Here is a 27,338-nt window from a genome sequence, read left to right on the forward strand (position 1 = left end):
CAAAGAATCAAGCCTGAAATCTGTATTCTAATCTAAGATTACAAAAGAAAAAAAAACCATTAAAATAAATCCTTTGTAACTTATATTCAAAGATTCACTGCCCAATAAGATGAGACTTTGGAAGATATAAATATTTCTCTTATGGTATTGTTTATCCTTTACAATTCTGATCTCTCAAATATTATCATGCTCAGCACCAATGAACTACAACAGCCTTTTGGATAGACTCTACTGTTCTAAGTATCCACGCATTAAAGCCCTAATTATTCAATACTGAGAGGTCAATTTCATATACAGAATCTTGACGTTTTAGGGGTTAAGTATGTGGAAAGAGGAAATTCTCACACCATCTATAACTTCATTTCCATAAGCTCACCATGAAGCAAAAATTATTATAAGCCCACAGACATACTTAAAATACAAAGCGCGTGAGACCCAACAAAATCACAAACTCAAAATAAAATTAACACGTTACAGCAGTTTCTGAGCTCTGCACGAAGCACATCACAATCAAACAGGATTCTATTTCAAGGTTTTAGAAATAACTCATCAATACTCAATGCAGCATTAACAGAAAATATTATTTAAATAATTCAGTTAATAAATTACAAAATCATGTCCTTTCATATTGGTGGGGGAGGTTGGCACTGTGGAGCTTGACACATGAGCTGAGCTCTCCAATAATGAAGCCAATATTATCAACTCTGTGAGGGGAGACTGTGTTTACTACCAGAATCTCCAGTAACATCATTGTGATGTCTACATTCAATACTACGAAATCTGATCTATACTTCACATCAATCCACCCACTCTGGAAAAAATAGCAGTGAAGGAGGCTGTAAAGTTGTACCCAACTTGAGGCTACTAAAATTTTCAAACAGAGTTGGAGAACCTTAGTACCCAATTATACACCTCAACATCAAGCAGCTTGATCTCCTGGAGGAGAGTAAGGGTCAGCTGAAACAGCAAGTGAAGCAAATCTCTGGCAACACCACTACAATTCAGAGACTGTAGGCCAACCTGGAAAATCTAATTGCAAGCAGAGGAACAATACCTAGATACTGGGTTCTGAAGGGACAAATATGGTGAGGCCTTTTTTTTTTTTTAGCAGAGCCTATTCCATAACTTTTTAACATAGCCTTTACAAAAACTGCTTGAGATTGAACATGTGCACCAGGTTTCCTCCTAGCCTCTCATGAATGCTAGAGAGATGTGTGCCTATTAATGGCCAATTTTCTTTGCTGCTCCCAAGGTTTGGAAATTTTGGCTACTGCCAAAATGAAGTCTTATCTTATCTCAAGGGAGAAAGATCTTTATACCCAGTTTAGCCAAATCTACTGGTCAAAAAGAAGAAGGCATTTTTGACCAAGTGACAAAAAGTTAAAGACCTGGTATCATGCACCCTGCTTGCATGAGGGTTACATACAAAAAAGAACCTCATCATGTATTCCGATTCTTCTAAGTCACAAGTGTGCCTAGACCATCCCAACATGCAATGTGCTCTCCCTTCATGAGCCGACACTGCTCACACTTGACTTCCTTGATATCAGCTCATGAAGATCACTAGGTCTGTCAAAACAATTTAGAAGACTTGGAACTGGATCAGGGAATGCTAATGTAAGAACTCTGAAATTAAGTATTTTGTCTTCATTGAGAACCATTTATCTACTTGGGACTAGACTGGTCTCCTGTCCTTTGATCACCTTACATGTCTATAGCAGCTGAAAGTGCTAAGGCTAACTGACTCCAAATCAGCCATACGACATTAATCGGGGCTCCAAAATGTATTTGATTTTTTTTTTTTGCTGACTATAATGTTTTAAGTGTGTTTAGTAGCTGTAAGATCTGATGTTTCTATAGAGGCATATTGTTTTGAGAAGGGTAGGACAAAGATATGGTGTACAAGGGAGTGCCAATATGAAGTAATATATGGTCATCATGGTATATAACTTATATGTTTCAGTATGATTGAGTTATTTGATTAACATGGGTTATTTTACAGTTTGTTGTGAGTGCATTTCTATAGCTGAAGAGGTCCCCAAGAGTATATACAGCTGTGTGAGAGGAACAGCTTCAGCCTGTGATCTGCTTTAATAGCCATATATCCAAGCCCTGAGTTATACTGGGTTTTGTTAGTGTGGGGCCCCCTCTCCCTTCCCTGTTTGTTGATGTATGCTGTGTTACATTGTCTTAGTGACCCCATACCACTCTGCCTTTGAGAAGGTTTGAAACCTAAAAATGACCAACTTGACAGCCCTGATCTCCAGCTTGTTTATTAATTCATAAGGACATACGAACATAAGAACAGCCATACTGGGTCAGACCAATGGTCCATCTAGACCAGTATCCTGCTTCCAGCAGTGGCCAATCCAGGTCACAAGTACCTGGAAGAAACCCAATTACTAACAACATTTCATGATACCAATCCCGGGGCAAGAAGTGTCATCCCCCATGTCCATCTCAATAACAGACTATAGACCTTTCCTCCATGTCCAAATCTTTTTTAAACCCAGATACGCTAACTGCTGTTACCACATCCTCCGGCAAAGAGCTCCAGAGCTTAACAATTCATTGAGTGAAAAAATATTTCCTCCTATTTGTTTTAAAAGTATTTCCATATAACTTCCTCAAGTGTCCCCTAGTGTCCCCTAGTCTTTGTACTTTTGGAAAGAGTAAAAAAATTGATTTACTTATACTCATTCTATACCACTCAGGATTTTGTAGACCTCAATCATATCTCCCCTCATCTGTCTCTTTTAGAAGAAGAGCCCTAACCTCTTTAGCCTTTCCTCAAATAAGAAGAGTTCCATCCCCTTTATCATTTTGGTCGCTCTTTGAACCTTTTCTAATTCAGCCATACCTTTTTTGAGATATACCAACCAGAACTGAATGCAATACTCAAGGTGAGGTCACACCAAGGAGTGAAACAGAGGCATTATAATAGTCTTATTTTGCATCCCTTTCCTAATAATTCAAAGGATCCTGTTTGTTTTTGGCAACCGCACACTGAGCAGAAGATTTCAGCATATTGTTTATAATGACAACTAGATCTGTTTACATAATAAAGTGCACATTCTGACTGACTGGAGGTTTTTATGCCTATGATGCTAGTGGGTACTCCTTAGATATATGACAATGAGGGGCAAAATCGAAAGGGGCGCCCAAGTTTTCCTGAGGACGTCCTCAAAGGACGTCCCCGCGAAGGGGTGAGGAAACCCGTATTAACGAAACAAGATGGGCGTCCATCTTTTGCTTCGATAATACAGTCGGGGACGCCCAAATCTTGACATTTAGGTCGTCCCTAGAGATGGTCATCCTTAGACTTGGTTGTTTCTGATTTTCAGTGATAATGGAAACTAAGGACGCCATCTCAGAAACGACCAAATGCAAGCCTTTTGGTCGTGGAAGGAGCCAGCATTCGTAGTGCACTGATCCCCCTGACATGCCAAGACACCAACCGGGCACCCTAGGGGGCACTGCAGTAGACTTCAGAAATTGCTCCCAGGTACATAGCTCCCTTACCTTGTGTGCTGAGCCCCCCGAAACCAACTACCCACCACTGTACACCACTATCATAGCCCTAAGGGGTGAAGAGGGGCACCTAGATGTGGGTACAGTGGGTTTCTGGTGGGTTTTGGAGGGCTCACATTTACCACCACAAATGTAACAGGTAGGGGGGGATGGGCCTGAGTCCACCTGCCTGAAGTGCACTGCACCCACTAAAACTGCTCCAGGGACCTCTGTCATGAAGCTGGGTATGATATTTGCCACTGACTTTGACTCCTAACCCTGTCCTTTTATCCCCACCTCTTTATTCCCTTGCCTCTTAGTTGTTCTGTCTGTTTACCCGTCTTATTTAGATTGTAAGATCTTTGAGCAGGGACTGTCTTTTTGTGTATGGTGTACAGCGCTGCATATGCCTTGTAGCACACTATAGAAGTGATAAGTAGTAGTAGTAGTATTTGAGGCTGGCATAGAGGCTGGCAAAAAATGTTTAAAAAAATTTTTTGAGGGTGGGAGGGGGTTAGTGACCACTGGGACAATAAGGGGAGGTCATCCCCGATTCCCTCTGGTGGTCATCTGGTCAGTTCGGGCACCTTTTCGTGGCTTCGTCGTAAGAAAAAAAGGACCAAGTCGTCCAAGTGGTCGTCAGGGACGCCCTTTTTTTTCCATTATGGGTTGAGGACACCCATGTGTTAGGCATGCCCGCCTTCGCTACGCTTCCGACACCCCCCTGGGAACTTTGGTCATCCCCGCAACGGAAAGCAGTTGGGGACGCCCAAAATCAACTTTCGATTATACCAATTTGTGCAATCCTGGGAGAAGGACGCCCATCTCCCGATTTGTGTCGAAAGATGGGCGTCCTTCTCTTTCGAAAATAAGCCCGAGTGCATACTGCGAAAGAAGGAGTTACTTCACGCTACATGAGGCTTTTTCTCCAATTTCAATTAAGACTTTAAGAGTTTATCTAAAGTGGGAAGGATTTTATTGTGAGATTTGAGAGCACTATACATTATCCTTCATTTTGCTCTATTTGAGTTTTAGATACACCTATATATTTTACAGCAGAGACCGCTCACTAATTTTGCAGCCACCCTCTGGACCAACTCTATCCTGTTTATATCTTTCCGTAAGTGCAGTCTCCAGAATTGCACAAAGTACTCTAAATGGGGCCTCACCAGAGACAAATACAAGGGCACCATCACCTTTTTTTTCCTGCTGGTCATCCCTCTCCCTATGCACTCAAGCATCTTTCTGGCTTTGGCCATTGTCTTTTCTACCTGTTTGGCTACCTTAAGGTCATCAGACATAATCACCCTCAAACCCTGCTCTTCTTTTATACACAGAAGCACTTCACCCCCTATAATGTACCATTCCCTTGGATTCTTGTACCCCAAGTGCATGACCCTGCATTTCTTAGTATTAAATCTCAGTTGCCAATTATTGGACCATTCTTTTTTTTATTGTTTATTTATAATTTGCAATAATTATCAAGACATACAATCTTTTAAGATATAACAACCATTAATCCAAATGAATAACACAGAAAATCATTACAAAGAAATATATCATTTGGTGTCACTTTTAGTCCACATAGTGGGATCCAAGATTTTGATAACCAAAGGGAATTAGCATAAAAGAGGAAATAATATCTAGTTACATTTAAGGCTTTACTCATTAACTATAATCCCTCTAAGGTGTATGGACTTGTCCAGTTCCCTTCCGGGCTTTAAGAAAATCACGCAATTTTTATCATCATAGAATACATACTTCTGATCTTTAAATATTACTAAGCACTTACATGGGAAACGTAATTGAAAACAGGCTTGTAAAGAAAGCACTTCTGTCTTCATTTCTAGAAATTTCTTTCTCCGTTGTTGTGTCCATTTAGATATATCAGGGAAAAATCGAGATTTTTCCACCAAGAAAATCTATGTTAACTTTCTGAAAATAGGTTTTCAGCAAGGCTTCCTTATCTTGCAGAAATACAAATGTCACAAGCAATGTTGATCTCTGTTTTATCTCTTCCCTGGATTGCTCCAGGAAAGCAGATAATTCCAAAGCTGGTATTTCTTCTTTTGAGAGAGGTTCCTGCTGAGTTGACTGTGCAACTTTCGTTGGCAAATAAAACACTTTTTGTAATGGAGGTAACATCTGTTCAGAATATTTTAATTGTTCTTTCAATAGTCTAAAGAATATCTCTCTCGGTGAAATCAAATCACAAACTGGAAAATTGAGTATTCAAAGATTTAAATTTCTCATGTTATTTTCTAAATTTTCAATTTTCCTAAGTAGAGAGGTGTGGTAGCCGTGTTAGTCCACTCTTAAGGTTATCAATAGAAATCAAACAAAATAAAACATGGAAAAGAAAATAAGATGATACCTTTTTTATTGGACATAACTTAATACATTTCTTGATTAGCTTTCGAAGGTCGCCCTTCTTCCTCAGATCGGAAATTTTCCTAGAAATCAATAGTTTTTCTCCCAGCATTTGTGATTGAGTTTCTTGCATTTTAGACATTTCCTGATCGTTTTGCAATTGTTTAGCTGAAAGAAGTTCCATCTTGCTTTTCATATCTTTTATTTGAGTGGAATTATTGAGTGATACCGTAATAAAAGATACACAGACCTTGTGAAGGTTCTCCAGAGCAGTCCATATCGCCTCCAGCGATATTTCGGCTGGCCTCGTCAGCGGTTGGATCGCCTCTACAAACAGCGAAATCTCTGCTTGCTGATCCGCGTCAGCCACTGGGGCTCGAAATGGCTGGAATCCTTCCATTTTCTCTCCCATAGCCGTTCTTTCAAGCGGAGCCTGCCTCCCCTTCAGTGGCATTCCGATTTCGCTCTCCGGAACTAATACCTGCTGGCTTGTGGGAATGGAGGAGTAGTAGGGCCTAGCAGGCTGAGCGAAATATCGCTCTCCAAGCCTGTGCTTTCCCTCGCACTGGCAGCAGATACGCCCGCAGGAGTACACGCCAGGAAAGCAGTGATTTATGTCTGCCTAGGTCCAGGGATTTCTGTCCGGGGGAGAGGAGGTCCCCTCGGTTTCCCTTTTCTCTTCGGCATGGCCTTCTAGATATTCAAAAACAGGTATGAGGAAATTTTTTTTCCCTTTTTCGCGTTGTCTACAGAGCAACTAACCCTGCATCCGATCTGTCGGCCATCTTGGATCCATTATTGGACCATTCTTAAAGTTTCGTTAGATCTTTCTTCATACCATCCACACCCTCTGGGATGTTCACCCTATTACAGAGTTTGGTAACTTCCACAAAGATACAAACCTAACCAGACAGCCCTTCTACAATATCACTCACAAAGATGTTAAAAAGAGCTGGCCTGAGGACCTAACCCTGCGGTACACCACTGATAACAGTCCTTCCTCAAAGCAAGCTCCATTTACCACTACCCTCTATCTCCTTCCACTCAACCAGTTTTTAACCCAGTTAGTCTCTTCAGGTCCCATACCTAGGGCACTCAGTTTATTTATCAGTCGTCTGTGCGGGACCGTGTCAAAGGTTTTGATAAAATCCAAGTACACCACATCTAGCACTCCTCCCATGTCCAACTGTTTGGTCACCCAGTCAAAGATGTCAATCAATTTGCCTGACACGACCTGCCTCTAGTGAAGCCATGCTGTCTCGGATCCTGCAGTCCATTCGATTTGAGAAATCTCACGATCCTCCACTTTAGAAGTGTTTCCATTAGTTTACTCACCACAAAGGTCAGACTGATAGGTCTGTAATTCCCAACCTCCTCCTTACTTCCATTTTTCTGCAGAGGGACCGCATCTGCCCTTCTCGTCCTCCAGGACCACTCCAGACTGTAAGGAAGCATTGAAGAGATCAGACAGCGGTGTCGCCAGAACATCTCTGAGTTCCCTGAGTACCCTTGGATGTATCCCATCAGGCCCCATCGCTTTGTCTACTTTTAGTTTAGCCAGTTCCTCCCAAACAGAGTCTTCGAAAATCAGTCCTGGTCTACCATACATCCATCCCCATTAGCATTTGTTTTTTTTGTGGTCCAACCCCCAGCCTTTCATCCATGAACACAGAATAGAAGTAACTGTTAAGCAGTTCAGCTTTATCCTTATCAGGTTCTACATATTCCTCCTCTCAGCTTTGAGTCTTACAAAACTATTATGGCATTTCCTCCTGTCATTTATATATCTGAAAAATGTCTTGTCCCCCAATTTTACCATATCAGCTATCTTTTCTTCCATTTGCCTCTTCACATTCCTGACAGCTTTTCCAGCTTATCTTAGCTTTTCCAGGTATTTTTGCCTGTCCTCCTCTTTCTCATTCTTGTAATGCATGAAGGCTAACCTTCTTTGCCTTACCTTTTCAGCTACTATATTTGAGAACCAAAGCGGCCTTCTTTTCCTCTTACTTTTATGTAGTTTTCTAACATAAAGGTTTGTCACCTTCAAAAGAGCTCCTTTCAGTTTCGCCCACTGCTGTTCTACTTACTTCAGCTGTTTCCATCCAACTAACTCTTTCCTGAGAAATTCCCCCCATCTCGGCTACATTAGTTCCTTTGAAATCTAGGACCTTCAATCTTGAATAGGCCCTCTCCTCCTCTGTCTTAATATTGAACCACACCAGTCGGTGGTCACTAGATGCCAGATGATGTCCCACTTTAACATCAGAAACAATTTTCCCCGTTTGTGAGCACCAGGTCTCGGATAGCTCCATCCCAAGTCGGTTCCGTTACCCACTGCTGAAACAATCCTTCCTGTAGAGAATCAAAGATCTCTTTGCTTCTAGACGACCACACGGCAGGGACGCCCCAATCAACGTCTGGAATATTGAAATCACCTGTCAATAGTACTTCCCCTTTCCTAGCTATTTTGTGAATGTCTTCAATTAAGTCTCTGTCCATTTCTTCTGATTGTGAAGATGACCTGTATATTGCACCAATGTAAATACATTTTCCTTTCTCTTTTACCAGTTTAACCCACAGTGCTTCTTCCTTACCCCATACATTCTGCAGTTCTGTCACTTCAATACTATTCTTAACATATAATGCCACTCCTCTACCCTTTTTCCCTACCCTGTCCTTCCTGAATAGATTATAGCCAGGTATAACTACATGACTTTCCATGAACCACGTCTCCGTGATTACCATTAAATCCAAGTCAGCTTCTATCATTGTAGCCTCTAGATGTAGAAATGTGTTTCCCATACTATGGGCACTGGTATACAAGGCTTTCCACATGTTACTTTTTTTTCCCCTTTCTATAATGGTATTTGATGTCTTACCTCCCTGGAGGTTATTAATTACTTTGGGGCTTTTCTCACCCAGCACCAGCAGATTTAGTTTAAAGCCCTCTTTAGCACTTTTAGCCTTCTTTATCAATGCTTGGATTCCTTGGATTCTCTGCTTGACTATCTGCCTTCAACATTTCCTCTCCCCTGTCTTCGGTGAAACACCAAGAGTTAAAATGCTACAGCAGGGAGAGTCCAAGCTCATGCCTCTCTCTAGATTGGTTCCAGCTGATAGCGCCTAATAAGAGTTGCTTTTAATGGCTGTCTACAAGCCTATGTCCCAAAGACTATCTGTAGAGATGTTCCCATAAAGCCCAACATGTGGATATAATCCCAGATGGATAGCATGGATATAGCTAGCAACATCTGTATCTCTCAGCCTGTCAAGGACTGAACATTATATTATACCAGGCTCTACAAATTTCAAAAAATCTAGGGGCCAGCTCAAAAATTTAGGGATTGGCAGATCAAATCTCTTTTCATTTCTCCTCCACCCCACATTCAACACTGTTCACAGAGAAGTTCAAACTGGGGAAAGGGAGGGGAAATTCCCTCTGAGATCAGCAGCAACTCCTTTAGAAACTGATTTACTAAGGTTCTTTCCCCATTCTGTGTCTGTAAACAATGAAAATTTAGTAAACCAGTCCCTTAAATTAGGGTTACCATATTGCTCCAGAAAAAGGAGGACAGATTGATCCAGTCTGGATTTTACTTCAATTTAAAGCAATGGAAGTAAAACCTGGATTGGCTCAATCTGTCCTCTTTAAGCATCGCTGCCATAAAACAACAGTCTCCATTCTGGAAGTAGTGTCAGCTTTGACACATCATCCACTTGATAGGTGAAGCAAAGTAACTTTTTTGTTTCACGAATCACCATGACACGGATCCCTATCTTTCTCTCTCTCCCTCTATCACACTCCCTAGCCTTCACTCAGTCTCTCACTCTATCTTAAAGCCTGCCACTTATTCTCTTCACCTTGCTGACTGCAGTTCTGCTCTCTTTGAGCTTATGCTGTGCAGTTGGGAAGCTAGGGCTGGTCTTGCAATTTCAAATCTCACAAGGTTTGAAACCGCGAGACTTTCCAGACTTCCTCCTAGGAGTGGCCTAGTGGTTAGGGTGGTGGACTTTGGTCCTGGGGAACTGAGTTCAATTCACACTTCAGGCACAGGCAGCTCCTTGTGACTCTGGGCAAGTCACTTAACCCTCCATTGCCCCATGTAGGCCACATTGAGCCTGCCATGAGTGGGAAAGCGCGGGGTACAAATGTAACAAAAATAAAAATAAAATAAATACTCAGTTCAAACTTTCATAGCACCAAATGGTAGCAGGGAAGTAGGAAACATATGGTTTTCTACAGCAGCACAATACCAAAATATAAAAATAAAAATAAAATAAAAGGTGGCCAAGAATTCCTAAGAGCCAGGATGCAATTTCTAGGCACCATGGCAACCTGACACCTAAGATTTGTCGAGCCTTGCAGTACACCCATATATTGCAGGGACATAAGAACATAAGCATTGCCATACTGGGACAGACCAAAGATCCAGTATCTTGTTTCCAACAGTGGCCATTTCAGGTCACAAGTACCTAGCAAGATCCCAGAACAGTAAAACAGATTTTCTGTTGCTTATCCCAGAAATAAGAAGTGGATTTCCCCAAGTTCATCTTAATAATGACTTATGGACTTTTCTTTTTTGAAATTATTCAAATCTTTTTTTAAAACCCCGCTAAGCAAACTGCTTTTACTACACTCTCTGGCAACAAATTCCAAAGTTTAATTACACATTGAGTGAAGAAATATTTCCTCCAGTTTGTTTTAATGTTTTAAATTTACTGCTTAGTAGCTTCACTGCATGACCCCTAGTCCTAGTATTTTTGGAAAGAGTAAACAAGTGATTCACGTCCACCCATTATTTTATAGACTTCTATCATATCTCCCCTCAGCTGTCTTTTCTCCAAACTGAAAAACCCTAGCCAGGAACCGAGTTGGAGTTAACTTGCCCCTGGTCCAGTTGATAATCCATTCCAACTGTTTAAAAAGACTCCATCCCAACTATTTAAATCTTGACTACCCACTTTCTCTTTTTATTTTGGGCCAAACTAGCCAACTGTAGAGCTAGTAATGTACTAACAGCCCCTCTTTCCACAAGCAAGCTGCGTCCACCACAAATATTTTGCTGAATGTATGTGTACTGTGGTCAGCCAAAAGATAGCAGTATCCTAGGATGGCAAACCTAAAAAAAGTCTGAATGTCTAATTTCTTCTGAAGATGTAAGCTCACTTCCAATAGATACATAGAAATATGACAGCAGATAAAGGCCATATGACCCATCCATCTGCCCATCCTCTGTAACCCCTAATTCTTCCTGTTCCTAAGCGATCCCACGCCTTTTAAATTCTGGAACAGTCCTTGACTCCACCACCTCCATCGGGAGGCCATTCCATGCCTCCACCACCCTTTCTGTGAAATAATACTTCCTTAGGTTACTCATAAGCTATTTCCCTCTTAACTTTGTCATATGCCCCCTCATTCCAGAGAACTCCTTCATTTGAAAAAGGCTCTGTTTCTGTACATATAGCCTCACTAATCCACTTCACCAACCCACCAAGTTATGAAAGTCCACCTTCTATACTAACCCCCTAATCACTACCTTCTTTCTTCCCTTACTTAATCTCTGCACATCACTAATTGTATCTGATATCCTGGAATGACAATGTCATAACAAAACTATGTAAGCCATATTGAGCCTGCAAATAGGTGGTAAAATGTGGGATACAAATGCAATAAATAAATAAATAATAAATACATAAATGCCCTTGAGATATTTAAACGTTTCTATCATGTCTCCTCTCTCCCAGCGTATACATGTTAAGGTTCATAAGCCTGTCCCTATAATTTTTGCATTCAAGACCACTTACTAATTTCATAGCTGCCCTTCGGACCGACTCCATCCTGTTTATATCTTTCCGTAGGTGCGGTCTCCAGAACTGCATGAGGTACTCCAAATGGGGCCTCACTAGAGACTTATACAACGGCACTATAACCTCCTTTTTCCTGCTGGTCATGCCTCTCTTTATGCACCCAAGCATCCTTCTGGCTTTGACCGTCGCTATTTCTACCTGTTTGGAAGCTTTAAGGTCACCAGACACAACCACCCCCAAGTCCCGCTCTTCCTTCGTACATTGAAGCACTTCACCCCCTATACTGTAGTGTTCCCTCGGATTTTTGCGACCCAAGTGCATGACCCTGCATTTTTTTGAATTAAACCTTAGTTGCCAAATATCAGTCCATTTCTCTAGCTTCACTAGGTCCTTCCTCATGTCATTCACACCCTCCAGGGTGTCCACCCTGTTGCAGAGTTTAGTATCATCCGCAAAGAGACAAACCTTACCAGACAGCCCTTCCGCATTATCGCTCACGAAGACGTTAAAAAGAGCCAGCCCTAGGACCGATCCCTGCAGTACTCCGCTGACGACATCCTTTTCTTCAGAGCAAGCTCCATTTACCACTACCCTCTGTCTCCTACCATTCAACCAATTTTTAACCCAATCAGTTACTCTAGGTCCCATACCGAGGGCACTCAATTTATTTATCAGTCGCCTGTGTGGAACCGTGTCAAAGGCTTTGCTGAAATCCAAGTATACCACTTCAAGCGCCCCTCCCACATCCAAGTGTTTGGTCACCCAGTCGAAGAAGACAGTCAGATTCGTCTGACACGACCTGCCACTAGTGAAGCCATGCTGCCTCGGGTCCCGCATTCCATGTAGTTCAAGAAATCTCACAATCCTCCTCTTTAGAAGCGTTTCCATTAGCTTACTCACCACTGAGGTCAGACTGACAGGTCTGTAATTCCCAACCTTCTCCTTACTTCCACTCCTGTGCAAAGGAACCACATCCGCCCTTCTCCAGTCCACCGGGACCACTCCAGTTACTAAGGAAGCATTGAAGAGGTCCATCAGCGGAGCCGACAGAACTTCTCCGAGTTCCTTAAACACCCTCGGGTGTATCCCATCAATAAATTTAAGGTGGATAAAACCACGTAGAAACCATAATTGACCCAAGGTCTAAGATGACCATCAAGAAGGGTTCCCTTCATCCTATCATAAAATATGGAAAATATCCCTCCTTTCCTCTTTTGAGTCCTGGCAGAGATTAAGGGAGGTCACCTATACCATAGCTGCCTGTCCTGGAGTACTTTAATAAGAAAACATATATTTTGTGGAATGAGGTCAGCAGCTCAAGGGTACAGCCATGTCTTATAACAGATGAGACCTAACAGTCCTCCATGATACAAGCTCAGAAGGAGGCAAACTGATGAAGCCAACCCCCCAAGCAGGACAATTGTTACTGGCCCCTCCCATGTCAATAAGTGGATTTTAGTCTGCCAGGAGAAAGGGATCCTGTTTAGCATCCCCGTTTTGAGCCATAAAAAGAATATCCTCCCCTGCCAGGGCATCTGTCCTATACTTTTCAAATCCCTAGAGATGGTACTGAGGGGAGAGGACACCTGATCTGCTTAATGGCTTAATCATCTACTTGTTGGGTCTATGATCTGTATCCTACTTCATACTTTTATCTGGTATATTTTATGTATTTATTTTGTTACATTTGTATCCCACCTTTTCCCACTTATTAGTAAAACTTGTTTAGTAGAATGGGTTTTAATTTCTAACGCCTGGTTCCCGGACTGTGGAGTCCATCAAGGGTCCCCCCCATTGTCCCTTGTCCTGTTTCATTAGGTAAAATTAACTTGGAGTCAGGTGAATTGCTTATGTCCTACGCCAATGACATTTTATTATTGCTATCTGTTCCAGTTAATATTTCTGATCTTGCTAATTGTGTTTTGTCAGGCATTAATGGAATTCTGGGCTGGGCTTTGAATAAGCTAATATTGAATCCCCAAAAAAACAAAAATACTCTGGTTTAAAAACTCTGAAGTTGTTCATCAATTGTCCTATCTGTTGACCGAATAATACCTGTTGAGACTGAGTCTAGGGTGCTGGGTGTGATTCTCGAGTCATCGTTCATGTACGATCCTCAAACGAATCAAATTGTCTCTTTTATGAATGTCTGTATTATCTTTCCTGTCAAAATTATTGAAGTTATTTTCTTTTAATTTCAAAATTATTATAAGCAATGTAAACTGCTTTGCTCTGCTTGTCAGTTAAAGGCGGTATAATACATAAATTGTGGCAGAAAACATTTTGTTGACTAAGGCAAATGTGACTTATCAGATCATTTTTTAATCGGGATACATTTGCCCTTTTAGTTCAAATGTTAATTCTTCTTCATTTGGACTATTGTAGTGTTCCTTATTTAGGTTTGTCTTTTAAAAATTTAAGGAATCTTCAATTTATACAAAACACAGCAGCTTGGCGGATCTTTAAACTCAGTAAGTTTACCAGTATATCTGGTTATATCAATGAATTGCACTGGTTAACAATAAGCAAATAAATTGTATTTGAAACTAATAGGCTGTTTCAAATACAATTTATTTGCTTATTGTTAACCATCAGATTCTTTATGGTCTAACCTCTGAACTTTTGATAAATACTGTTTCTGTTTCTTGCAAGTCAAACTTATTGTTTGCCCTCCTCCTTTCAGAAATGTGCGCTCTCTTAGTGTGGTTAAGACTATATTTTCAGTTATGGGTGTGTCTTTATGGAATTCCTTTCCTTATCACGTAATGTTGGAACAGGATGATTTAAAATTCTGGAAGAAAGTTAAAACTTTTTTGTTTGATAGATTATAATTCTAGACTGATGTTATGATGTACATTTTATATTTTACTGTATTTTATTGTAATTTGTATTTTGTGTATTATTTTTAATCATTTGTACACCATACTGAACCCACTGCGGGAAAACTGTAGTCAACAAGAATGATATTTATTTATTTTTACTTACAGCATTTCTATTACATGGAACTAAGAAATACATTAAGACAGGAGATCTGAATTACATCAAATCGAAGTGGCTTGAACAGGGATAGGGAGAGAAGTGAGGCAGGAGGAAATGTGAAGGATGGCAGGGTGAGAAGGTGGATCTATTAACAGAAGCTAATGCAGGGTCGTGAACAGACAAGGGATGAAGGGGACGTTGCTGAGCAAAAGTGTTGATTATTCACAGCCGATTCACAATGAAGCCTCTATAACATTAGCAAAATTCGCCCCTTCCTCTCCGAGCACACCACCCGAACTCTCATCCACTCTCTCATTACCTCTCGCCTTGACTACTGCAACCTACTCCTCACTGGCCTCCCACTTAGCCATCTATCTCCCCTTCAGTCCATTCAGAACTCTGCTACACGTCTTATCTTCCACCTCGACCGATATACTCATATCACCCCTCTCCTCAAGTCACTTCACTGGCTTCCGATCAGATACCACATACAGTTCAAGCTTCTCCTACTAACCTACAAATGCACTCGATCTGCAGCCCCTCCTTACCTCTCTACCCTCATCTCCCCTTACGTTCCTACCCGTAACCTCCGCTCTCAAGACAAATTCCTCCTTTCAGTACCCTTCTCCACCACCACCAACTCCAGGCTCCGCCCTTTCTGCCTCACCTCACCCCATACGCCAGGCCCCCTCCCTGCCCATCTTCAAATCATTGCTCAAAGCCCACCTCTTCAATGTCGCCTTCGGCACCTAACCACTACATCTCTACTCAGGAAATCTAGACTGCCCCAACGACATTTCGTCCTTTAGATTGTAAGCTCCTTTGAGCAGGGACCATTCTTCTTTGTTGATTTGTAATTTTGTACAGTGCTGCGTAACCCTAGTAGTGCTCTAGAAATGTTAAGTAGTAGTAGTAGTAGTTTGCAAAAATCAGGTAAGTATCTAGGCTTCTCAATGCTTCAGGAGTGCATTTCAGCTCTTAGTGTATAGGTATGTGAAGCCTGATGAGTAAACCCTGGCAGTTGAGTGTGAGATAGTTTCATGCTTCCATGTGTATGTTGCATAGCTGTAGGTGTATTAGGTTCGAAATGTATTCCAGAACCAGACCAAAGATGATACTGTATACTAGTGTACAGAGCTTGAAAGTTATCCTTGCCTGCACAGGAAGCCAGTGCAAGGCTTGCAGCAGTGGCTGGCTCTTTCAAAGCACAATTTCTGAAGATCAGTCAAGCGGCGGTGTTTTGTGCCGTTTGAAGTTTTTTTAATAATTGAATCTTTGCAGCCAGTATAGCCACCATTACAGTAGTCAATGTGTGAAATGATTAGGGTTTGTACAGGCATCTGGAAGACTTCTCTTGGAAACTAGCTTCTGATGCGCCTCAGTTTCCACAGTGTATGGAATATTTTAGTTACGGTGTTCTTTGTTTGTGCTTCGAAGGTCAGGTTTTGGTCTAGTGTGATTCCTAGGATTTTCAGGTTGTCTGCTATTGGGTAGGTGGTCCCATCAAGAGTAATGCTGGAGAAGGCCTCCTTGCAGTAACTGGATGTGAGCACTAAGAATTGAGACTCGTCTCTGTTGAGCTTGAATGCTGTGGTCCAGGATTCCAAGATATTCGGTCTTTGAGCTATTAAGGTGTTTATTTCTTATGTGTCTTCACTACATGGGATATATATGGATACACAAAACTATTAAGTTGGAAGGTAAATATTACACAAAACTATCTCAGGATTACCATTTGCCTAAAAGGAACAAAGAAGACTCCACAATTTAATGTAGAAATCCACAGAATCTGTTTTGCTTAAGTTCAGGCAGAGGTTGTTGGGGGTTTTTGTTTTTTCTGCCCATTCATCAGCTGCTGTTATACAGGCAGTCAATTTACTCAAAGCTATGGCCAGATCTGGTTCAATGGGCATGAGAAGTTGCAAATCATCAACATAGATATAGAATATTGTGTCCATCAACCAAAGCAGCTCAGCTAAAGGCTTGAGATAAATATTAAACAAAATAAGTGACAGTATGGATCCCTATGATACCCCACAGTTCAGTGCCCAAGGTGATGATGTGCTGTTGCTGAATAGAACCGATTGTTGTGTGTCTGACAAATAGGATTTGAACCACGTAAATACTGTGCCACCGATTTCTCTTTCTGCCAGCCTTATAAGCATTATATTATGATTCATAGTGTCAAAAGTTGCTGAGAAATCAAGCAACACTTATTAGTGAGGCAGATCCCCTTTCACCATTTCTGTGGATTTAATCAAGAAGGGATACAAGAACAGTCTCCAGGGCCGGTTTTAGACATGCTGGGGCCCAGGGCAGAAATTAAGAAGGGGGGCTCTCAATTCCCTCTCCTCCTTGCCCCTCCCCCAATTTCCCCACATAAATCTTTAAATGACTTCTTCACACACAAAACACAGACAGGCTTTCACCAAATACAGAACAAGAGATCACAAATATATGAACACCAAATTGAACAGGGAACCTCAAGAAGTTAAACTTGGCAAGCACTGCAACACTGAAGAAATAAAAATAGGAATGCACTTCATTTCCTACTGAACACAATCAGTGGCATAACTATGAAGGGGGTGGGGACTTGGTCATCAGCTGGTGAGGCTTGGGGAGCCCCACCAGCCACAGCAAGGGAGATGTTAATTTTGGTGGGCCTAAGTCCCCACCCCCTTCATTTCTCCAGTGTTGCAGTACTTGCCAAGTTTAACTTCTTGAGGTTCTCCTGCCCCTCCTCATTTCCAGTGACCACAACTCTCCAAGCTGTGCAGACAGCAACATGTGTGGTGGTGATTGGGGGGGGGGGGGCAGCAGTAGTAACTGGGGGATAGTTCCATCAGCTGAACAGCTTGAAGATTTCTGGCTGCAGGACTGGAGAAGGAGGTCTTCAGTTGGCAGGGCTTGGAGATTCCTGCCAGCTGAAGTATTTATATTTTGTATTTGGTTGGGGAGAAAATATGGTGCCCACCAATTTTGGGCTAACCCCCCCTCCCCCCCAAAATTTTTTTTAATAAATAAATAAATAAATAAATAAATCAGCCATCTGGCTAAGCCACTATGATGCACATGATGCACTATGATGCACATATCCCAAAGCTAACATATTCCAGTTAATACATTCAAAATAAAACACTTTTTCTACCTTTGTCTGGACGTTTTGTTTTCTCCATCATCTTGGTCCCAGTTTTTTTTTCTTTTTCTGCTTGTCTTCTGCTAATTCTCTTTCCAGTGTCTGCTGTCCATTTTTTCTTTTCTCCACCACATTCCCTCACTACACATGCCTCAAACTTATTGATTTTTCCCTTTCAGCTATTTCTTCCCTTGTTTTTTCCTTTTCTGTCTCTGCCAACTCAAATTCTCTCTCTCACACACCATTTTCCTTTTTAATTTTCAGCTACCTATTAATTTTCCATCTCCTCTCGGTCCCTAGCTCTCCCATTTCCCATCTCACTCCTTTCCCAGCCTCCTATCTCCTTCCATCTACTCCCCATTACCACACTTCTACCTCTGTATTCACTATTCTCTCACTCATCGTACCACCCCCCATTTTGACCTCTCCCACATGGTTTCACCACTTCCAGCATCTCCTCTCCCTCTCTCCATTCTTGTAGTTCACCCTAGTCTCATTGCCTGATATCTCCCCATCCCTTTCTCTCCACCCCTTAGCATCTTCCTGTTCCACCTCTCTTCCCTCCTGCCCTCCCCCCATAGGTCCATCTTTCCTCCTCTCTCTTCCCTCCCCTATGGTCCAACATTACTCCCTCTCTTTTCTGTTATTCTTCCCTCCCCCTTGTAGCAGCATATTTCCTCCTTCCATCCCATTATTTGGTATCTCTTCCTCCCTTCCACCCCCAGACCCAACATTTCTCAATCTCTTTTCCTCCCCTCCCTCTCATCCCCAGGTTCAACTTCTTTCTAGACTGTCCTCCTACCAGCATCTCTTCCTCCCTCCTCACCATCCCCAGGTCCACCATCTCTCCCTCTCTCCCCACTACCCTAGGTCCATCATCTCTCCCTTTTTCTTCCTAACTTCTCTCCCTCCCTCTCCACCACCCCTCCCTTTCTCTTTGCAACTCCCTCTCATCCAATATATCTCTCTCTCTCTAAGCATCAACCCCCCATCCAACTGCTCTCCTTCCCTCCATCTTATTGTCCACCATATCTCTCTTTCTCCTCTATTTCCATGCCAATTATTTCTTCCTCCCACCCTCAGTTTGGTATTCCCTCCTACCCCATCAGTTTGGCATCTTCCTCACCTTCCCGGTAAATGCATTTTTCTTTGCAGAGGGTTGTTGCTGGTGCGGAAGTAATTCAGACATGCTGCCTTTGGCCTCCTTGGTACTTTCCCTCTGCCATGGTCCACCTCAGCTATGACTCAACTTCCTTTTTCTGCCTGTGCAGACCACGACAGAGTGGAAGTACTAAGGAGGCCAAAGGTAGCATGTCTGAATTGCTGCCGTACCAGCAACCCTCAGCAAAGAAAAATACATTTGCCAAGAAGGTGAGGAAGAAGCTGGACAGTAGTTTGTCCTTGTCAAGGGAACAATTTTTCAGTACGGGGTGCACCGCAGCCCTTTTCAGTGTTGTTGGTGACTGATATCTTTCTTGGGAAAGGGTCAAGAGGGCAGGATGTCAGCCATAGATAGACCTTTCAAGATTTTTTTAAGCAGCTTTTTCTGTAACCTGGTTGAATGAGTCTCACTAATCTATTTTGAGAAATGCTGTAATTGAATTGTCTTCTGGTTGTTTAGAAAGGTGATATAGAAGCCCCAGTTCAAAATGGAAATTAGAAATTGTTCAATATGGTTCTATTAATAGTTTTCAAGATTTAATGTCATAAGTACAACAAAACATACAAATCAACATGATTAAAATAGAAAAATAACAGAATCTAATTTTCCACTTAAAAGCAGCAGCTGTGTCCTTTTAGAAAAGTATGTGTCAATTAGCTGGATGAATGCAAGTCTGGAGATCACCTGAGACTCTCTAGCAAAACATGGTTCCAGTCTGTATTAAATATTTATGCTATGAAAAACCACATACAAAGAAAAGATTCAGATTATACTATTTGGTGGCTATTCCTGGAGCTGGTGGAATTGAAATGGTCAAAAAGTCACAATATCCGGGTCAAAATAGTCTTGAACCTGAAGGAGACCAATTTCTTTTGTGTGCTGATTGATAACTAGCTGCTGACCATCCTAAACCATTTCTTTCATAGGTAAGGGATTTGAGGATATGTCTTAATGCTAAGCTCTCAATGCGAGTCCAAGTTCAGACAGTGGTAGGATCATCTTCATAAGTGACATTTATTGTGTTGCTTGAAATATAATCTGCCTCCTGGTGATTTTCATACCATATTGCAATATTTAGTTCTTGACCATCTGAATTTAAGAGCCCCTGCATCAGTAATGTACATATTATAAATGATCCAAAATTGGTCAGCATGGCTGCTAAGTGTAGCATTTATGATCATGTTACTCTTTATTTGTTAATTACTGTGCTGGTTTTCTGTAATATGTTAAGTTTAAAATAATTATGTGGCTTGTAGTAGTTTCCTTTGAAGGATTACTGTGGATTGTTGCTACAAGTGAGCAGGCTTTATCCATTGCAGGCCCACATTTGTGGATCTCCCTTCCTCTTGATATTTGACTGGAATCAGATTTCCTTGTGTTTGCAAAAAGATAAAGACTAATTTGCTTTGTTTAGCCTTTCCATGCTAGTTTTAGATTGCTATGTTAATCATTTGTTTTGATTTGTATGTATGTTCAAAAATGGATAATAAAATAACAAGCATGTAAGTTGATAGACTGCAATGCCTTAGCATATAACTGATTGATCACCATCGATGTCATACTGATAATACTTCACATAACTTGGCTTAGGAGTGAGGTTCATTACTGTCATGGTATGTACAAGATTAACCCTTTTGGAGAAATTGCTACTGAGACAGAGACCAAAAAAGAAGAAAGTATGAGGGGACCCAGAAAAACGCACAAGTAAAACAGTTGATGCAGAACGGATCTGGGAATGAACATCAGTAAAAAGGCTGATGACACGAGAGAAGTTGGCAGCTCAGAATGGAGTACTAGAAGGAAGAATTAGATAGTGACGGAAAGAAAAGATCCAGAACTTCAATACAGTGAAATAAATGAAGAACAAGCTATGATGTCAACTGAAGAAGAAGAGCGGGAGAAAAACCCAAAAGGTAAAGGAATTAACAATTGAACACCTAGCCTATTTGGAAAGAGATAAGTACGCTATGTTCTAGGAGAGGGAACTGAATTTAACAACTAGAACAAAGAGAATGATAACATAAATAAGGCCATACGATGTATAAAAAAAGACAATCTATTGATGTCACAGAAATTATCCAAATACAATACTATGCAGCAAAAATTATTACTGGCAGAATTCTACTGACAAGGATGCAGGGCCAGAGAAAAAAGAAAACAATAACTTCTCCTTGCAAAAAACACATTGAAGGAAAAATACAATCACTGTGAGCAGAGGTGTACCTCATAATAAATGGGTATCTAAAAAGATCAAGATCACCAAAATAGAGTCTCCATGACGTCTCTTCTAACCTGGCCCAGGTCAGAAGGAGGCGGGGCCTGGGCCAGGTTAGAAGAGACGTCATGGAGACTCTACAACCAACACAATAGATCTTCCTGCCCGTGCAGCGCTTCTGAAAGAGGTGAGAGGCGCTGCTCGGGTCGTTAATAGGGAGGGGGGTCTCGGTGGAGGGGGGGAGCGGTGTAGTCGACCTGAGGGGGGGCAGCGGGGGCGGGGCACGGTGCGAAAGAATAACGGGAGGCGGAGTTAGCTCTGCAGAACACAGGAACAGGAAGGGAGGGGGACCGGGGCAGCCAGCTAGCATTTTGCTTTTTCGGGGGGGGGGGGGGGAGCGGCGGAAAGTGGGGAGCAGCGGGGGGGGGGCAAGGCCGTCCATACAGGACGCTCCTGATGAGCGCCCTTGCCCCCTCCCGATCCTTTTTTTATTTTTTTATTTGATGTGTTTTCTGACGTCCTTTGGACCAATCACAGCGCTTTTAGCTCTGCTAATGCGCTGGGATTGGCTCAAAGTTTGTTTATTTTTTCACTTAATGATTTTTCCTGGCACAGAGCTGTCCTAACGAGAGGTCCAGACCTCTCGTTAGATTTCCTGCCTTTTTCCTGCGTAAAGGCAATCGGAAAAGGTTAGTGCATGTCGTTTCAATGGGGTTTTCACACTAATTGCTCATCTCCATTCCGTTTTCGTTAGCTGCTGGCTTCCTCGGTAAAAGCCCTTTGATGCATGCAACGGATCAAATTTTCCTCGTTGGAGGGTCATTAAAGGCTCATTTAGCTTTAGTGCATCTGCCTCATAGACTGGTAGAAGACTGAGGATGTCAGCCGTAACTGAAATTTGGGCAAACGTTTTTTGTTTGATTTTTTTTTTTGCCCTTAGCTTGAACCAATAGCGTGGGGAAGTTAAGGGAAGAGAAAGTGGTGTAAGAAATAACAAGATTAGAAAAATGCATTAAACCACGACTCTCTAGTTTATGAACGAATTAGGTTCAGAGAAAATGCCAGGCCACTAGCTATGACATCACTGAAAGAGTGTTTTTGTAAATTTGAAATTTCAGTTCTACAGGGAGTAGCTAGCATTACTGGAAAATGCTTCTAAATTAATTACAGTTTTATTTATTAGGATTTATTTACCGCCTTTTTGAAGGAATTAGCAGAGTTTAAAAAGGGGTTGGACGGTTTCCTAAAGGACAAGTCCATAAACTGCTACTAAATGGACTTGGGAAAAATCCACAATTCCAGGAATAACATGTATAGAATGTTTGTACGTTTGGGAAGCTTGCCAGGTGCCCTTGGCCTGGATTGGCCGCTGTCGTGGACAGGATGCTGGGCTCGATGGACCCTTGGTCTTTTCCCAGTATGGCATTACTTATGTACTTATGAATTCACTCAAGGTGGTGTACAGTAAGAATAAATCAAACATGAGCATTAGACAATGTGCCAATCATGCACAAGGATCAGGATTTATTTTTCCAATCTTTTTAACAATCATTTTTATCCATTTGGAGATAAACTTTGAAATGTCTTCCCTACAGGGTTATATTTCTAAACATCTGGAATTAGAGTATTTTTAATTACAATTTTATTGAGGGGGATATATTTACCCCCGTTTACAAAGCCACGCGGCACTGCCGACACAGCCCATTCAAAGTGAATGGACTGTGTCGTCTGTAATGCACCACCAGCCGCTAGTGAGACTTTGTAAACAGAGGACTTAGAATATTAACCATAAAATAAAAGTAAAACAATTTTCAATCTTTCTACAAGGTTAAAGACCTATTATTCCATTGATTCTCTTTAGGTTGTTTAAGTCTTTCTACTTTGTAATAATGGACATATTGCTCAGTTTGAAATTCTCAATGATAGCAGCAGAGTTCCAAACTCAGAACTCCAGCTGGCTCTAAGCTTAAATATTGAACCTATTGTGTATTAAAAGAATGGTTTTGAAGCACTAATCAAAGCTTTAATGCTGTGTTATTTCACTGGTAGTCCAAATGGGGTATAGTGGATAGTTTTGATTTTCCATTCTATGCATGGATTTTCATCCTGCTAGACAAGCCCAGAGTGATGTGGAGGGGCATAATCGAACGGGGCACCCAAGTTTTCCTGAGGGCGTCCTCACAGGACGTCCCCCACGAAGGGGCAGGGAAACCCGTATTATCAAAACAAGATGGGCATCCATCTTTCGTTTCGATAATACAATCGGGGACGCCCAAATCTCAACATTTAGGTCGACCTTAGAGATGGTCGACATAAATGTTGAGATGGTCGTCCCCGGTTTTCGGCAATAATGGAAAGCGAGGACGCCCATCTCAAAAACGACCAAATCCAACTCATTTGGAGGAGCCAGCATTCGTAGTGCACTGGTCCTCCTGACATGCCAGGACACCAATCGGGCACCCTAGGGGGCACTGCAGTGGACTAACTGAATGGAAAAAGCCCTTCCCTTACCGATTTCTTAGCGATTCGGAAAGGAACGGGCATGCATGAAGGAAATATCGCATGCAAATGAGCTGCTCACTGTTAGCTCATTTGCACACAATTTCCTTCCTAAGGAGGGGATGCCAGTGCAGAGCAGCCAAGCGTTATGCGTACAAGATTCCTTTATGTTTATTCCACACATTTTTTTAACTCTGTTATAATTTTATTTCCACCACCTCCTGCAGGACAGCATTCCAAGCATCTACCACCCTCTCTGTGAAAAAGAACTTCCTGACATTATTCTTGTTTAAAGGGGAGGCTGTGCCTGTCTAGGTCCTCCATGTCACACTGGAATAAGGCAGCAATATAGACAGCATACATTCTTCATCAGAAAGTTGTTCTACTTAGTCTATGCACACAATCCAGTCAAGCTCAAGCAACTTCCAAGACACAGGCCTAGGAGATCACACCAGAGAGCACTTGCAGAGCAGAGGCTTAGTCATTGTTGCATTCCTTTATGAAGTAATGGAGTCCGTTACTGAAGGAGAGCGTCTTTTCACTAGAGGTCTTTTCTACTTGATTGTATGCGAAGGGACAACATATTGTTGCAGCATATTGCTTCCAACAATCTCGTTGAGTTAAACAACATTGTCACACGCCTCCTGCTACTCTTTGTGGCCTCTGACACAAGCACTACGCGCCGAAAAACGGCCCGTGTCAGGTCTATCCAAGGATTGTTTTACCAATACATATGATTAAAGGATCTATGTCCCTATTTTGAAGGCTCCTGGTACTCTTTCTTTTGCTATTTGGACTTTTGTTTGTACTTTGCTCCCTCTCTCTGCTGTATTACGCATTTTCAATAAGGTAATACTAGGACCCAGCTAAGGAATTAGTCTTCACTGGACCCAACTTGCTTTCATTGTGCCATCACCATCCAGCTGGATAGGCAGTGTCTTAAAAGGTGGAGGATAAAGGTTTTGGGTTTTTTAAATTGTTTTTTACATTTTGTCCCACATTATCCCAAGCAAACTTGGGTTCAATGTGGGTTACATTTGAAAATACAATGAGAAGGAAGAACAGAATTCAGATATATCATGGAAGCAAGTACATGGATATGTCTGAAACATTTAACAAGATGAGGTTACCATATATACTTAGCTGGGAATTTAAAAGTCTGTCTTTTAATGATGCTGCATGTTCAGAAATCGTAGCCATGTTATTCAAATATTATCACATAAATACACCAGAATAGGCATCCATACATACACTGCAAAAGTAAACAACTTCCACAGAGTACATCCAAAATTAAATTTTTATTTTCTCATTTCTATCCTCCGAAATTCCAGACAGCAGATGTACATCAGCAGGACCCAAGACAATCCAAAACAAGTTTTAAAAAATCCACAGTTTATACCTAATTGTTCAATTACCCTCAGGATTCACCACTGGGTTTAAAACACAAAACTATGTGCATGTAAGGACTGGATAAACAAATTAAAGCAAAATTTACAACAAATGCCCTTAATATGTAATACTTAGTATCAATAATGACACAGTGATTGAATATTCACATAGCAAGCAGCCTGAATCAACAGATTTATTTTCCATTGAACATAATTAACTTTGTATGAACTTGGCAACTAATAATAGTGTGCTGAACTGGACAATGTTGGCAAATTTAGACTGCTTCTGGAAAGAACTTCTGCATGAAGGAAGCCCCTACCTCATTATTCAATACATATCTGTGAAATAGTAGAAATAAAAAAAGCAAGTGCATTTTTATAATATACAACTGCATTCCACAAAACAAAAATGAGCAAGTTCCCCACATGCCATCTTTTTCTTTTGATGTAGGCAATAGGGAAAAAAAGATGTTAAATGCTCCCAGTTTCAACCTAATTAATGTTTGTTTTTTAAATTGTAGTTACAAATATTAAGTCTGATTGTTAAGTACCTGATTCTCATAACATGATGTCGGTTTTGGTGGCCCTTTACTAGGTGAAAACATCTCTGCATGAACAGAGGGAGTCCCTATAGCCAGCCCTTCCAAATGACACATTGATTTAAATGTAGAACAAATCAGTACTCTAACTGATGAAACCATACTTCCTCTGTGTACATCCATATGCTGCACAAGCCAGCATGTTTAAAAATATAAGTGAGATTCAATAACAACAATAAGGATGTAGCATCTCACAGGTTTGCTTGCTTTGTTTTGAGTGTACTAGATGATGGCTGAGCGGGGAAGAGGAAAGATAGACTAACCTAATTGGCTTCAAATTTTTGACATCTTCCCGTCTCCTGTTTCTTGGCTGGCTGTGTCTGACCGACAGGAGGAGCTGCTGTAGCCTAGGAGCTGCCAATGGGGAGCAGACCAGTGGCGTAGCCAAGGGTGGGCTTGGGTGGGCCCAGGCCCATCCAGTACCAGCATAGCTATAATGTAGCTGGCAGGGATCCCCACCAGTCGAAAACTCCCAACAACTGTCCCTCCTGCATACCTTGTAAATAGCAGATTTTCGCCTGCAGTGAACAGTGACTGATCCATACTGCTTACACTGGACCCATAGCCTTCGCATTGATGTTTTCTTGCCTAGATGGAAACAGGAAGTTGCATCAGAGGGAAGAGTATGGAGCTAATATCAGCAGTGTGTATTAGTTGCTGCCTGTTGCCGGTGAAAATCTGCTATTTGAAAGGTGTGCAGGAGAGGGAGGATATTTGAGAGACCATATGGCATGCAGGTGAGAGGAGAGACCACATCATCTGTGGGATGAAGCGGGGTTCTTCTGCCCACCCATTTTGGGCCCAGGCCCACCCAAAATTGGGTGTCTGGCTACGCCCCTGGAGCAGACAGACACCATCAAAGGAATTTTTCATACTGTATGTTGCCAAAGTAATACCTACAGCAATTAAGGTTTAAAAAAGACTGTACTGGGAAAGGAATAAAGGGGCAAGGAAGGCGTAAAGAGAATGGAAAGGGGTCACTGGCTGGGACAGAGAATTTTCTTTGAAATGTTGGAAGAGGTAGAAAGGAACTGTAAAGGGAAGAGAGGCTAAGTGATAGGAACAAGGACAGGGCGTGGAGTTGTGTGACCGTAGAAACAGGCTGTGAGGGTGAGAAGGGGAGATAGCTTGGACTGTATGGGGAAGGGTTTCTGGGAGAAGGAGACAATCAAGAAGAAAGAAAAAAAGAGCAGGTTGGGAGGGGTCACAAGCTGCAGACAGAAGAGAAGCTAAAAGCAATGGTGAGGAGCTATGTGGGATTTTTAAAAAAAGGCTGAGGGAAAGTGGGTCACGGTAGAGATAAGAAAAGGAGTGAGACTAGAAAAAACATAAGAGAAACTGTGGGTAGAGAGACTATGGAAAAACAAACACACGTCAGGAAAGAAATTATGATGACATGGGAGGAAGACTGGAAGAGAATTCTTAACAGGAGGAAAGCGAGGGCAGAGAAAAAACTCAAGAGCAAGTAGAGACAGATGACTGAAGTTAAACTACATACATACACAAAGGTTGAAAAAGTGTTTAAGGTTTAGGTAAAGATTTCTGTGCTAACTGGGCTGGGTCAAATAGAGGCAGTAACTGTATTTTGCCCTTTTCCAGGAACTGTTTCACTATGTGATGCCATGGTCTGAAAAATCTCTTAAAAATTGTTCCTTTTTGGCAGTTCTATAGC

General features: G+C 41.7%; 1 protein-coding gene across 4 annotated transcripts in view; it reads right to left on the reverse strand.

Moving 5' to 3' along the window:
- SRPK2 (SRSF protein kinase 2) overlaps positions 1 to 27,338 on the reverse strand; it is a 234,592-nt gene that overhangs the window by 174,031 nt on the left and 33,223 nt on the right. Inside the window, exon 3 of one of the 4 annotated variants that reach the window (XM_030215993.1) lies at positions 26,163 to 26,254. The exons of the other annotated variants lie outside the window; for them this stretch is intronic. Within the exon in view, the coding sequence (XP_030071853.1) occupies positions 26,163 to 26,209 (47 nt within the window). The 5' untranslated portion in view covers positions 26,210 to 26,254. The remainder of the gene's footprint in view (positions 1 to 26,162; positions 26,255 to 27,338) is intronic. 4 annotated transcript variants of the gene reach the window in all.

The sequence above is a fragment of the Microcaecilia unicolor genome, chromosome 10 (assembly GCF_901765095.1).
Source record: "Microcaecilia unicolor chromosome 10, aMicUni1.1, whole genome shotgun sequence".
NCBI classification, from domain to species: Eukaryota; Metazoa; Chordata; class Amphibia; order Gymnophiona; family Siphonopidae; genus Microcaecilia; species Microcaecilia unicolor.